Source organism: Verticillium alfalfae, genomic scaffold (assembly GCF_000150825.1).
Source record: "Verticillium alfalfae VaMs.102 supercont1.3 genomic scaffold, whole genome shotgun sequence".
Taxonomy (NCBI): domain Eukaryota; kingdom Fungi; phylum Ascomycota; class Sordariomycetes; order Glomerellales; family Plectosphaerellaceae; genus Verticillium; species Verticillium alfalfae.
In genome coordinates this window covers 858,669-872,167 of record NW_003315036.1, presented here as the reverse complement: position 1 = coordinate 872,167, position 13,499 = coordinate 858,669, and the positions used below count along the sequence as shown (strand labels likewise).

The 13,499-nt window shown below is 56.4% G+C and overlaps 7 protein-coding genes across 7 annotated transcripts; 3 read left to right on the top strand and 4 right to left on the bottom strand.

The window, feature by feature from the left end:
• Positions 1-198: 198 nt before the first annotated feature.
• VDBG_02777 (threonine dehydratase catabolic) lies at positions 199-1,164 on the top strand (the record flags this gene model as incomplete). The annotated part of the gene is made up of 1 exon (XM_003006592.1): positions 199-1,164. One exon carries the CDS (start codon positions 199-201, stop codon positions 1,162-1,164), a length of 966 nt encoding a protein of 321 aa, XP_003006638.1.
• A 749-nt stretch (positions 1,165-1,913) lies between these two features.
• On the bottom strand, positions 1,914-3,415 carry VDBG_02776 (conserved hypothetical protein; the record flags this gene model as incomplete). The annotated part of the gene is made up of 7 exons (XM_003006591.1): positions 1,914-2,236; positions 2,302-2,400; positions 2,454-2,561; positions 2,621-2,644; positions 2,699-2,749; positions 2,804-3,239; positions 3,342-3,415. The coding sequence occupies 7 exons, from the start codon at positions 3,363-3,365 to the stop codon at positions 1,914-1,916; spliced, it is 1,065 nt and encodes a 354-aa protein (XP_003006637.1).
• Positions 3,416-5,098: 1,683 nt separating this feature from the next.
• VDBG_02775 (para-nitrobenzyl esterase) lies at positions 5,099-6,929 on the top strand (the record flags this gene model as incomplete). Its single annotated transcript, XM_003006590.1, has 4 exons — positions 5,099-5,298; positions 5,487-5,565; positions 5,638-5,872; positions 5,926-6,929. The coding sequence occupies 4 exons, from the start codon at positions 5,099-5,101 to the stop codon at positions 6,927-6,929; spliced, it is 1,518 nt and encodes a 505-aa protein (XP_003006636.1).
• Positions 6,930-7,209: 280 nt separating this feature from the next.
• VDBG_02774 (hypothetical protein) lies at positions 7,210-7,914 on the bottom strand (the record flags this gene model as incomplete). Its single annotated transcript, XM_003006589.1, has 1 exon — positions 7,210-7,914. One exon carries the CDS (start codon positions 7,912-7,914, stop codon positions 7,210-7,212), a length of 705 nt encoding a protein of 234 aa, XP_003006635.1.
• Positions 7,915-8,585: 671 nt separating this feature from the next.
• On the bottom strand, positions 8,586-9,521 carry VDBG_02773 (predicted protein; the record flags this gene model as incomplete). Its single annotated transcript, XM_003006588.1, has 1 exon — positions 8,586-9,521. One exon carries the CDS (start codon positions 9,519-9,521, stop codon positions 8,586-8,588), a length of 936 nt encoding a protein of 311 aa, XP_003006634.1.
• A 775-nt stretch (positions 9,522-10,296) lies between these two features.
• On the bottom strand, positions 10,297-11,145 carry VDBG_02772 (conserved hypothetical protein; the record flags this gene model as incomplete). The annotated part of the gene is made up of 2 exons (XM_003006587.1): positions 10,297-10,761; positions 10,840-11,145. 2 exons carry the CDS (start codon positions 11,143-11,145, stop codon positions 10,297-10,299), a joined length of 771 nt encoding a protein of 256 aa, XP_003006633.1.
• Positions 11,146-12,567: 1,422 nt separating this feature from the next.
• VDBG_02771 (predicted protein) lies at positions 12,568-13,491 on the top strand (the record flags this gene model as incomplete). The annotated part of the gene is made up of 1 exon (XM_003006586.1): positions 12,568-13,491. One exon carries the CDS (start codon positions 12,568-12,570, stop codon positions 13,489-13,491), a length of 924 nt encoding a protein of 307 aa, XP_003006632.1.
• Positions 13,492-13,499: the final 8 nt, after the last annotated feature.

Below are 13,499 nucleotides of genomic sequence, written 5' to 3'. Positions count from 1 at the left end.
CCTATTCGGGCAAGCCAAGCGTTCAGACCAATCAAGCGATGGACTTCCGCGACGTAGTGGATCGCGGCTAAACTCAATAGGCTGCCCGTAGACCGTCAGGGCGTAGGGTCTTTGATGACGGTGATAGATTTAAGGGTCCTTCAATGGCTGGCAACCTCCACTGTCGTACGTCCAACGAACACCATCAACCCCCTCGCCATGTCAGCCACGCCGCTCGAAATCGCTGCCAGTGCTGTCCAAGCGAGGCAGCGCATCCGCCAACACATCTACCAGACGCCTCTCATTCCAGCAAAGAAAACAGGCATCAATCATGGCGCCAAAGTCTTCTTCAAGGCTGAGAATTTCCAGCTCACTGGGTCGTTCAAACTCCGAGGGGCCATGTCCAAGATGTCGAATCAGACCGGCAACAGTCCCTTGATCACCGCATCATCGGGCAACCACGGTATTGGCTCCGCAAAGGCTGCGAGTATCCTGCACAAGTCTCTCACCGTCGTCCTTCCAGAGACAGTCATTCCTTCAAAACGAAAGAAGATTGAGGTGTTCGGCGTCAAGGTCATCCTCTACGGTTCGGAAGCAGGAAAGGCGGAGCAGCATGCACAGAAGCTTGCCACGTCCGGCGAGTACACGTACGTTTCGCCCTACAATGACGCCGACATTGTAGCAGGCCAGGCCACAATCGGCCTCGAGATTCTGGAGCAGTGCGACCACGTTGACAATGTTTTTGTCTCTATGGGAGGCGGTGGGCTCATCAGTGGTATTGGGTCCGTTCTCAAAGCCTTCAGCCCGCGGACCAAGATTTTCGGCGTTTCTGCTACAAACTCGAAAACTCTAGCTGATTCCATCGTTGCTGGTGAAATCATCGAGACGGATCATCTACCGACGCTGGCAGAGGGTGTTGCTGGCGGGATAGACGAGGACAGCATCACCCTGCCGTTGGCGTCGGCAGTGGTGGATCAGGTCATTGAATGTAATGAGGTGGAAATCGCTGCGGCCATGAGGAGCATTGCGTTTGATGAGACTATGATAGTTGAAGGGTCTGCCGGTTTGGCTCTGGCGGGCTTCGACAAAGTTGCGCACCAACTAGGGGCCCAGACAAGCATTATCCTCTTGTGTGGTGCAAACGTCGACGCCAACACTATCAAGGAGGTCCTGTACCGCAGTTGAAATGAATAAAAGACTCGGATATTGCGCTTGACAGTCTTTCGCGCGTCAATGTCCGCTTCCGATGCAGGGTACAACGTTAAGCCAAGAAATGGATCTTCTACACCTATTTCGTGTTCCTGTGCGCTGATCCAAATGCGACTACGCATTGACTTTCTTCAGCGGGAATCCAGAAGTGGCAGCATAACTCCCGTGTGGCCAAGGCCAGTGGTATGAATTGTAGTATTCGGACCTTTTACCACCTGAAAGGTATCACTGCCTCGGTGCCGATGCATCAACTCCAAGTAGTCATCGGTGTGGGCTGCATATAATTGTCCGGGGTACAGGATTGACCTATATGCAGGGATCGTCACTAACTTGTCATCTCGAACGCAGGGAGAATTCCGTCATGCCATGCGACGGACAACGTGGGGCGCGGCGTAGGACTGGGTCAAGGCACGTGGTGATCGCAATAGCGAAAAGCCTCCTGCTTCTTGTCACCGACATTCTTCCTTCTTGGAAGAGATAGGTCTATTGTGTGGCCTGACGATGCTGGTACGATGCTGGTAAACTAAACCATTCCTATCATGTAGTAGCAAGAGGATAGCTAGAACCAAGTAGGTCCCGATATGTGCAAGCCTCCGTTCTGAGGAATCGGAAGCACCTCTTTTCAAGAAATGATGAAGGGTAAAATAATTTGAACCCATGCTGACACAAGGCCGATGTGATTATAATGGCTATTTGACTTCCGTAACCCGTGATCCCTGCCGTGCCTACTGAGCATGAAACAGCGGTGTCGACCTGTTTGACTCCACATCTGTTCCATGATCCATCTGGAACGTCGTGCTCACGACGATGCCTCCACCCTTCTCTTCTGCCAGAACGGCCCCGCTGGGAGGCGCTGTGCGCGCTGGGTCCTTGACAAGCTCATCCTCCGAGTCGTTGCTCTTGTGTGTACCTCCAACAATGTTGGTGGTGATGCGGCTCTGCTGCGTGCGTCGACTCCGTGCGTGGCCAGCGGACGAAAGCTCGTAGTGTCGGTAGCCTGAGTTGGTGCCTGCAGAGGAGAAGTGGCCGAGGAAAAGGGTCCGTAGGGCTGTGAGCGATATGTTAGCGGCTATCGGTTCATCAGGGCTGGGCTAAAGCAATGGGCTGACATACGAGGGAGACAGGTGGCGATGATGGCTACTGAAGCCTCGATCATGGACACGGTACAGGTGAGCATGGTCTCGTTCCGCTTCGAGTAGTACGCGCGAATAACTGCGGATGGTTAGCAATATGGCAATACAGGTCAGAACCACTTGAAGACGTACTGCTTGCAATGACGACGAGAAAGCCAAGGGCGAAGATGGCAGCTACACCCAGCTTCTGCTTCAACTTCATTTGAAGCTTCATGACCATGGAGATGGGCAAGCTGATGACTACAAGGCGTTAGTTCTCGAAGCATTCTTCATGTCGGATTCGATCGAGGGCCACTCACGGATGACATCAGTGCCAATGTTGACTGCATGGTGTCAGCTTCGTTCTCCGAAAAGGGGGCAATGTTGGAAAGACTTACGGATGATTGTCAACCAGTAGTTGATCTCTGCATTTCGTGGGTCACATTGGTCTATGATACAGTCAATACATGCCATATTAATGTTGCCGCACCTTGAAGACTTACAGTCCGGATCCTGCGACCAGCGCTTGTCGTGAGGGAAGCACTGGAAGAGGATATGAAAGAAGATGGTTGCCCACGAAGCGACAAGCACGCACAAGGCACCGTTGTAGATCTTCTGGAGTGTTGAGCCGACCGCCGCGATGCGCTTGTAGAAGATGACCAGCGCGATCTTGATAGCCCATAAGGTGGTGACATAAAGTACGGATCCAGGCACAATCATTTGCATGATCTTCTTCATTTGTTCATGGTCAACATTGGCCATATCAGACATGCCCAGATTGAACATGTGCTGCTGGATGACCAGGTCACCAATGAGGCAACACAGAGCCAGGATGATGAAGCCATCGTCGATGCCCAGACTCCTGAACTTGCTGATGCGAACCCATAGCCTCGCAACGACGAAAACGAAGGCCACCGCGGTACAAATGTACCATGACACCTTTTCAGAGTAAAGATCGTCAGCTAGATACAGGAAAGGCAGAGATCTTCGGGCGTCTCTGAAGTACCTGCATTAAATTGCAGCAAGGAAGATTGTACATACCACTTGTCCGTGATCTTTGGCCATTGCGATTCACGATTCAACAGACTGACGATTCTATCTGTACAAGGTGGACCGGCGGACCTGCGCGCACGGAGAGAAGATGGTGGGATAGGGATCCGTCTTATTCCTCACTTCGCCCCTCAATGGCTTGATCGACATCCACAAGGCCGTTTTTTCGTCGAGCGCTAGCCCCTGAGGCGGCTCGTCCATGGCACGATCAAGAGGCGATAGCGTACCTTTTCGTCCGTCCTCTAGCGCAAGTCGAGGCGTCTCGAGGACATCCGAGGCAGGGAAGAAGCTTGCTAGGGGAACGATTCCGTGACCATTCGGCCACCAAGTTGCGAGTCATGCGTCGAGCCTCGCCTCACCAGTCACACGCTTGGAAAGCCTTTCCCGCTTCACCCGCTGTCTGTTCTCGATATCGGCTTTTACTATCATCTCGGCGGAGGGCGCAACGGCTGCGGGGTTTGGCGTTGCAACACCGATTTGCATATCTAAGAAATGCCACTGTAACGCTTGGGTCCCATCCGTTCTGCACGCGAGTCGCCGCCGTTGCCACTTCCAGGCTTCCCACGAGTTCTCCATGATAGCCATCCTGTTCTACCGACCGGAGAAATTGATGCAAGGGCTGCTGCTGTGACCCTCTATCTGGAAGACATCACACGTGGTCGGCTGGGATTGCAGGCCACAGGATGCCGGAATCATGTCTCACATTGTCTGCACAGGGGTCGCTCGCTTCCTATTGCTCGCACGACACGAGCACACATCGCCCCTGTCCAATGCAAGCCTCTTGAGCCCACTACTGGTGGAGATGTGCTGCAGTGGACTGGACTTTCTTCGGAAATGAAACTAGCCATGAACTTGGCGCTGTGAGGCCCAGTTTCGGGGACTTGGGACGCTGCGACTCTGTCGTCGGGGCAGTGCCGAAGCCTGCGTTCTGCGTTTTCAGCTGGTTCGTCCTCTAGGTCTGCAAATCGATACTGCTTTGAGCCCTAGCATTTCGCCGGGTCGTCATCACTACAAGGCACACCTAATCTGTCCTCCGGCTGGAAAATATTCTCTAGACAGGAATATTTCTTTGTGAACTTGGGAGCTAATCCGCCCAGAAGATATCTTCAGAGACATTTCATCGTATCCAGCACAGCGCGAGTATCAATTTCTTCGCATCACGGACTGACCTCGCCGAGATGTCTCCGAAACGAGGAGCCGTCAGTCACTCCCTACCTCGCCCAGTTACATGGCCGTGCCCCTCCTTCCATGAATTCCCCATCCTTCTACTGCATCTAGAACCCAATAAATCTTTGTCAAGCCCCTGTCAGTGATCTCCTGAAAGGGTTCATGATCAGGCAACACCTGGCTGCTGCGTCGGACCCTTGATCAAGCTCGGGTTATAGAGACGGGAGAAAGATCAAATGCGTACTGCCGGTGGAGAATTTCGCTCGTCGCCACTGATCCGGGATCCTGGTCTTGCTCCACCCCGAGAGCCGTCACCGTCAAGCCGCCCTGTAGGGGGATCCGATAGTACCGATAGTGCCATCACCGTCTGCCCTGCCACCGGCAATGCCGCTGCCAGTTCTGCTAATGACCATCGTGCCCGATCTGGCGGTAGTGTGCCATGGAGGGAAATCCATTAATGTTCCCCGTCGCCCGCCTCTCCTCTGCGAAAGAGAAATGAAGGACGTGTGCCCAGCAGTCTTGTCCAGTCGATCTTCACCCTTTTTCGCACCTCCTCAGTAATCCGCCAGAAGCCGTGCACAATGGGTCTCGTCAACGTCTTCACCAAAGCCGCTAGCCTAGCGGCTGTGTCGTGCTTCTTCCCCTCCACAGCGGCCGCTGCGGCTACGAGCGTCCCGAGCGCTGTCATCCCGCAGGGAACCATTCGAGGCTTCCGCGACACTCACGGCAATTCGGTCTTCTTGGGCGTTCCCTTCGCCGCTACGACTGGCGGGAAGAACCGGTATGTTCCCCTGATAATCCTTAGGGTCATGGCGATCTGAATTCAGCTGCCGCCACCCGTGACCCACGTGTCCGAGCGCATCTCACTGACATTTATCGATCAGATGGGCGTGCCCCTCAGGATGTGCCCGCCTCGAATGCGGCATTCGACGCAACATCGTACGGCTCGACCTGCCCCCAGGCCATCAGGGGCAACTTGTTCTCTCAGCAGGGTGAGGACTGCCTGAACCTCAACATCTGGGCGCCCGCCACGGGCGAGAACCTGCCTGTAAGTCTTCTTCGCGCCACGCGACAGCTGGCGTCTCACGGTGATAATGTCGCCACTAACACATCTGACCAGGTCTTTGTCTACATGTACGGCGGTGCCATGGTCACTGGCTCCAGCAGCGATCCCCAGCTGCAAGGAACCAACTTTGCTCGTAATGATGTCGTCTACGTCAACTTCAACACGCGGGAGAGCATCTTCGCCTCGCCGTACTCGTCCGAGCTGGATGCTGCCAACCCCGGCGAGTCCCAGAATTTCAGCATTCTCGATGTTGAAAAGGCCCTTGACTGGGTTCGCGAAAACATCAAGGGTGAGTTTCCATGACGGGCCGGCCTCAAGTCCATCATGCTAACAATCGTTCAGCTTTTGGTGGCAACCCCGACCACATCGTCTTTGGTGGACACTCTTCGGGCTCCGTGCAGGTGGACCACTATCTCTGGAACCACCCTGACACCTGGCTCAAGGGTGCCGTTGAGATGAGCGCCAATGCCCTGTCTGGCCCCGGCTACGCGCCCCAGAATGAGGCTTTGGACATCGTTGCCGCTGAGGTCGGATGCCCGGCCGGCGGCCAGGGCCAAGTCGACTGCCTCCGTGACGTTGATCTCTACGCCTTCCAGACTGCCAACTTCAACGCAACCTCGAACACCTGGTTCACTCCCGTCATCGACGACATCACGCGGCACTCCGACTATGCCGCCCGCTTCGCCGCTGGCAAGTACGCCTCACACGTTCCCCTCCTGACCGGTACTTCCGATGGCGAGGGCACCATCTTCAGCATCGTCTACGGCGGCCAGAACACGAACTTCTCGTCCTGGATCAACACTTTCGATGCTGACAGTCAGCACATTCCCGACTGCAACCTGATCAGCGCCTACCCGGCCTCATCCTTCGCCTCGGAGTCCCTGCGCAGCGGCACACAGTACGGTGATGCCCGCTTCACTGCCCCTCCGACTACCTTGTCGACGTTTCGCAGCAACGCCCAGGATACCTGGGTCTACCGCTTCTTCGGCGCCTACGACAACGTTGTCGGCCCCCCCGGCACCGCTCCCACCCACGGCACCGAGGTCCCCTTCTTCCACGGCGGCAACGAGTGCTTCGAGAAACTCTCGGGCGTCACCGCCGCCCAGCAGGCCCTTGCCGACTCCATCCACGGCTGGTTTGTGCAGTGGATCAAGAACCCTGCTGCCGGCCCCGGCTGGGACAAGGCCAAGCCCAAGTCCGGTCCGCTCGTCAAGCTCGGCGTGCCTGCCGATGAGCTGTCGCTGATCAAGGGCACTACCGACGAGTTCAACAGTCGCTGCCAGAAGGTGTACAACCCCAGGTTCAACAAGTACCCCGTGGTTCAGTCTGTCGAGGGCATCCTGTGATTAATTTGATGGATGACTTGGCCCAGGCCAATATGCACGACAGATTTCACGTTTTTATGATAGCGGCATAGACAAAAAGAATAGACACAAACATCATTTGCACCAATTTCATTGTTGCTTCCGTAGGGCGTGCAGTGCCGTTTTTCGTTTCCAATTCTAGCCTTTTGGGGCAAGTAATACCCCCTCTGGTGCAATCGCCAGGGAAGATGCCGATTTCAAGGCAAACAATCACCACTAGCTAGATGGACAATGATCAGAGCGGAATTGTTCACTAACTTACTTATTCAGAAATGGCGCCCCGTCGTTTCATCGCCACTCGGAGTAGCATTTTAAACCCAGGCAGGTAAACCCGGTCGCCAGCCCAGTCAGCTCCAGCAAAGTCCAGAAACTCCAGCTGAAGCCCATCCAGCTCGGATTGCCATTTACCAAGCTCGGGATCAAGCGGTGTGGAAACAACAGAAGACTCCCCAGGTCCCGCCCAGTACATCACGGCTTCGATCGGGCATCTGGCAGCATCGCCAGGGGCAGTCTGGTACCTTCTGAGAAGACCGTCCGTGAGCAGGTTTGCAAAACACCACACGCAAACCGGAGGCAGCCGGCCCCCTTCCGTCAATGTCCGCGGGAAGCCTCGGAGAGCTGCGCTCGTGGCAGGAAAGGGGATCATCGCCAGGTGTGGGTGCTCGTCCCGATCGCACAAGGGACGGCGCAAATCCTTTTTGCACAAGGGGCACTCTGCGGTTCCTCCAACAGTGTTCTCGCCGAGGAGGAGGGCGCATGGTTCGCAGAACATGTGGCCGCAAAACATGACCATGCACGGCTCGAGCGGCTGGAGCCCACGAGCTTGCCTCTCCTGAAGCGCCAGCTGGACCGAGTCTTTGCTGGACTCACTTCCGGGGCCCTCGCCGCAGGCGAAAGCTAGGTCATCTTCCGGCACACGAGAAGGGGGCCGCGGGTACTTTGGACGTCCATCTCCGGCGATGAGCATGTCGGAGGTGCACACGACACACACGAGGCCAAGTTGACTGAAAAGGGCCGGGTTATCCTGCAGTCTTTCTCGAATCTCGGGGAACCAGCAGTCTTCGGGGTCAAAAGGGCAAGCTGTACTGCAATCTTTCTGCAGGGGGGCGGCTGCTGATATATTTTGCGACATCTTTGGGTCTCGGGGATTGCCTTGCAAAGGCAGGCCCGTTTTAGGTCGAGCTTCCTTTATAAGTTAGTGATTGTCAAGTTTCTGCCCGAGCCGAATTAGAATGATATGGAAAACACCCTTCAACCTTTCATTGGAATATTCTTGTTGCCTCTGTGTTGGCCGGGGTCATGCTCCTGTCAACAAAGATCTCGAACATCAAGAACAGAAGCAGTTACGGAAACATGAACACTAGGTATTTTTCGACGCACGTTCTTCGCATGTTTAAGGACCGCGCGGTACAATAACGGTTATAGTGTGGCAAGACAAGCGAAGACCGAGACTCGGTGTTTATCTATATCCCATGCTGCAATCGAGGGGTAGGCGGACGAGACTGGCGCCAAGAGACAAAACTATTCTGGACGAAGCTATTCTGTGATGCCCATCTATAAAGCATGATGCTTCCAGAAACCCAAAGAAGCTCCGCTCCATGGAAGCGCGACCAGCGCGTCCCAAAGTATAAACAAATCTCACGCCCAAAGGTTCAACGCCCAAGTCATGCCCGTCCCCTCTTCCACATGGCGCAAATTTGCCTGTGCAGCCGCCATAAGGTCCTCGAGCTTCTTCAAAGACGTCTCTCTATACGCCGCGTAGCGCGCACTCAACTTATCAAGATTTTTCTGCTTAACGGATTTGATCTTCTTCCTCCCCGCCCTTTGAACAAAATTCGAGGCCGTCATCAGCGGCCGGACGAGGTCGCTGCAGAGCACGCAGAGGAGGAGCAGGACGTTCTCGGCCCACTGGACGCGCCAGTCGTCGAACTCGCAGGCGTAGCAGCGGCGGGGCGCCCAGCCACCCTCGGGCACGACGACGGCCGGGAAGCGGCGCAGCTGGACGAGGTCCATCGGCGCCGGCAGCGTCTCCAGGGCCGCGTCGCATCCGTACAGCAGGCTCGCCTTGCAGAAGGGGCACCGGCTGTGCAAGGGGGACGCGAGAATCTGGTCGAGACACTCGCGCCCGACGACGTGGCCGCACGGCAGCACGCTCGCCGCCTCCATGCCGTGGCTGTGGAGCACCTCGAGGGCGTGGGCCGACGTGGTTGTCAGGCCGCCGTCGAGCGTGTAGGCGCCGACAAAGGCCATTTTCTCGCGGCAGACGGGACAGTCAAGATCCGGGTGCACCCAGGCCTCGTCGGCCGGCAGGGCAAACAGCTGCTCCTTCAAGTCAGGCCAGAAATGGCCAGACAGCTTGACGCCGGGTTCCAGTATCGGCAAACTTTCGGCGACGGCGGACTCGGGGATAGTCGCATCGCAGGGCCGATGGTGGACGTCCACTTTCTCCAGACTGTGAATGATACTGATCAAGGTAGCACTAGTGGCAGGCGCAAACTTGGTGCTCACTTGGGCGGATGAGGCCAAATCCATGAAATATTTTCTGTTCTCGAACCAACTGCGTGCGTTAGACATGTTAGATAGCGTCACTAAGAAGGCAATCGAATCTTACTGCGGATGGTCGAATCTTCGTAAAGTGCAATATCGTGAAGCGTATCTGTCAAGCAGTTGCGAACAGGAGACTCTGGTAAAATGACTTGTGGTTGATAGGTACTCGTCGTCGTCCAAGGTGCATGGGTTCGTGTTCGATCATGTTGACGTCGAAATGAAGACAGTCGCCTTTTTTTTTTTTAACAAATCAAGAGTATGCCACGGCATGAGTGACCAAGGCCATTGCCATGCTTCAGCATGATTGCGGGTTTGGGGTCTCAAACAACCAATAGGTTGTAGTTCGAGACAGGCGATTTGCGCGAAGCGACTGAGGCTTGCTGATCGGCTGTCGCAACATTATCCATCGAACACAATGCTATTGTCTGAAGAGATTGCACGGAGCTCAAGTGACGCGCTCCCAGAGGGAACATGTTGGTGTTCCATCATGTCACAAACACAGACTCTCTGTGCAGGCGCAATGCGTCTTCGCCCGCCCGCCGCCCAGTGTTGACGAATGCGCATGGACAATCCAAGGCGTTCGTGATGCCTGACGAATATGTAAGCTATGAACACGCTCTACGACACAGTACTGCATGTGTTTCAACTCCGTCCAGGCGATGTGTACGTTATTCTCCTCGAATACCGCTGTGTCTCGCGCGCTTGCGGGCGCTGCCGGAGAACTTGAGGGATGCATCTTGCCGTGCTCTCGCGTTGAGCTTCTCGTCGAGTACGCGGGCTGTGAGAAAAAAAAAACATGACGTCAGCAAGGGCAGAGCATCGTGTACGCAGCACTCACTGAGATAGCCAAACTGGGGGAACTCGAGGCAGAGGGCCTTGAACTCGGACTCGGCCTCGGCGCGCAGGGGTGGGAGCGAGCGGCCCAGAAGCTCGCGACGGGCGCACGGATGGTGGTGTCGTCTTTGGCGGTGTACTGGTAGACGTAGCGGGCGTAGGCGATCTCGCCCTTGGCGGTCGAGTCGACGCAGTGAATCTTGGAGCTGGCGAGGGTGCGCAGGCCGTCGACGCCAAACTTCTCGGCCAGGGTGTACACGCGCGCGTGCTTGAGCAACTGGTCTCCCGTGTCGTCGACTTCGGGGGCCGTGGGGTCGAACTCGAGGGTGCGCTGACCCGGGATCTTCCGGGGGTAATAGTCGCCTGTGTAGAGGTATTCGAGGAAGTTGCCTACGGCGTCGACGTCTTCGTTGAGCAGCTCGACCTGCCGGGGCTGGGCGGAGAAGAGGTCAGCAAGCGGGTGGGGGGGGGGGGCGCCAGATCAAGGGAGCCGAGGAGGGTAGGAACATACACTGCCATCATCGCTGAACTGGGCGCAAGCTTCCTTGAAGAAGGGGCTCTGAACGAGGAGGGCTTGGTGCGCTGTCAGGATGGACTCGCTATCGTTGCTGCCAATCAACAGGGTGACGACAGGGCTCACGAGGTAGCTGATAAAGGTAGCGCGTGGCTCTGGCGCGGTATCCTTCTCGGCAACGACAGTTTCTTCGGCAACGACCGTCTCGTCGCCCGCGACAGCCGTGGCGCCCTCCATCTCGACATCAGCGCTGGCGGCTGCGGCTGAGCTCTCGACGTCGTTTTCCTCGTACTCGGTGGGCATTGCGGGCAGTTGAAATGCAGATGATTGCGTTATGGGTGAATCTGGGGGGGTGAGACGGTGTCAATTGACGTTCAGTGTTGTTGTAGTAGCGAGTGTGACGGCCACTGCACCGCAACTGGAAGCGAGCGAGGTGTCTGATGGTGTTTGGTGACAAGAGGAAACTGTCGCCCACTATCGCTATCACACTGCCTTCGTCCTGGTGGTGCCTCGTGCGTGACAGGGGTTCGGTGCCTGCCTGTCGAGCTCGCGCCAGAAACCTACCCAGGTTGCCAGGGAGGTATTCGGTACTCACTGCGCTAAAAGCCATTGCGCTCTAGGCACCACGCTAAGAGGGAGCTGCCGCCAGAAGCAGACAGCTGCATTGGCTAGACCTGTCGATGCCTGGAGCGCAAGGCCACACTTGTTCTTTGACAGTTTGACAGGGAGGTCGTTCGGTGACAATCATTCGATGGCAAGGGTACGTGGGTGGGTACTGCAAGTAAGGTACCTACTTAGTACCTTAGTTGCCGATGAGAGCTCCCCGATACGTACCTCGCTGAGAAAGGAAACCCGCCACGCCCAGTCTGTGTCGTCCCTTCCAGAACATCATCAATCGACATTGTGCCCAGAACATGACTTCTCTGCACTATTCATTGGAGGCCGAGGGTGTCTCGTCTGTCGTCTGGAACATGCAGTCGAGGGCTGTTACACAAGTCCCAAAATCGTCAACGATCGAAACTGTTCCTAAAACATCCCCTTTCGCCGCCCGCCTGAACAAGACCGCCGCTTCCTCTTTGATGTCTTCGCCAGCTAGACCAACCGCCATGGTCTCTATCCTCACAAGGCCTTGTCCTGGTCAAGACGACACTCCTTTTGTCAGACAGATGCTTTTCTGTTCATTCTCAACAATGACGCGCGACATCTCGCTATGTACAGCCCCGTCATGGTTTCTTTCAGCGGCGGCAATCTCAAGACCCCTCTGATACGGATCATCAACTCTGGCTACCGGTCGCCATATAAGTACCCAAACGGCAATGTCAGCGTGTTGGCTTCGTATCTGTATCACCACTTCAAACTGGGACTTCGAACTGCCACACCGTCAAGATCCTTATTTTGCTTCCACCTCCTCATCAAAACATGCAACTTCGGTCGGGCCGTTCAAAGGGCACCAACCTTTCGGTGTCAGACCTAACCTTCTCTAATAACCAACCGATGATGCCAAACACCACATCCAAGAAACGCCGCCTTAAATCTGTCCATGATGGAGCTCATACTTTGCTTCTAGCCCAGGGGCCATCGCAAAAGAAGCAGCGCGTCGAATCACCTCGTGTCAGCATAATACTTCAAACACCCGACCTACCCGACTATGTGTCACCACAGGAGACAAACCCCAACCCGGCTTCTTCGTGGCGCCGTGACGAGTCGCGTTGTTTGGCAGCCAACATGGCCAGTAGCACCGAGCATGCTCTGCCACGCAGCGATGATGACGACGCTGTTGTATCAAAGTCGCCAAATGTTGACAACACCGCGCCGCCACTCGACCATCACGCCAACAGCAACGTCGGTTCGGATGACAAGCCCAAGTTCTCCGACTGCCGAACATGCGGCGCTCCTCTCTGGACGTGCGCCCACGGCTCCCTCAGCAGACTCCAGTCAGCAGCTCCCCGAAGCCTGCCTGTACCACCCTTCGATGAGCTTGCTTCAAGCTGTTCAAGCAGCCCACCGGTCAGCCCGAGGACGACAGTAGGCCCAGCAGCACGCTGTTCGTACTTCTGGCCCGAGATCATCAGCCACAGCATCAAGCGCCCCGACAACGCAGAGTCCCGCGCCAGGCCAGGCCCCGCCTGCACCTTTTGCTCCGCAAACCTCGACATCTTCGCCGTCCCGCCCGCAAGCTCATTGCCCGAAACAGAGCCCGCCATCCTCCTCCACTGCGGCCACGTCCTGGGCGCAAACTGCATGACGGCCAGCACCGCCCTCGGCAGCCCCCAGTGCCCCCTCTGCCTCTTCGACACGACCTGCCGCGGCTGCCGCGCGCCCGTGTCCATCCCTCTGCCGACGGCCGCCGACGGCCCCCGCGCCCTGCCCCTGACCCTCGCGCAGGGGGAGCCCCTCGGGGGACGGGCCCCCACCCGGCCCGCCAAGGCCCTTTTTGCCCCTCGCTGCAACAGGGAAAGCGCAGAAACGACAGCGCCCCCCGCGGGGGGGGCCCTTTCCCCGGCCCCTTGTTCCAACAAGGGCTGCTCCCGAAACCCCGGTTTTCCCCCCTTCGCAAACCGCCCCCGCCCGCCCCCCTGTGTGCCCTGGCCGAAGAGCGACCCCTGCGGCCCCGGCCCCGTGTCTTTCTATTGTGCCCAAATCCCCTAAAAAAAAAA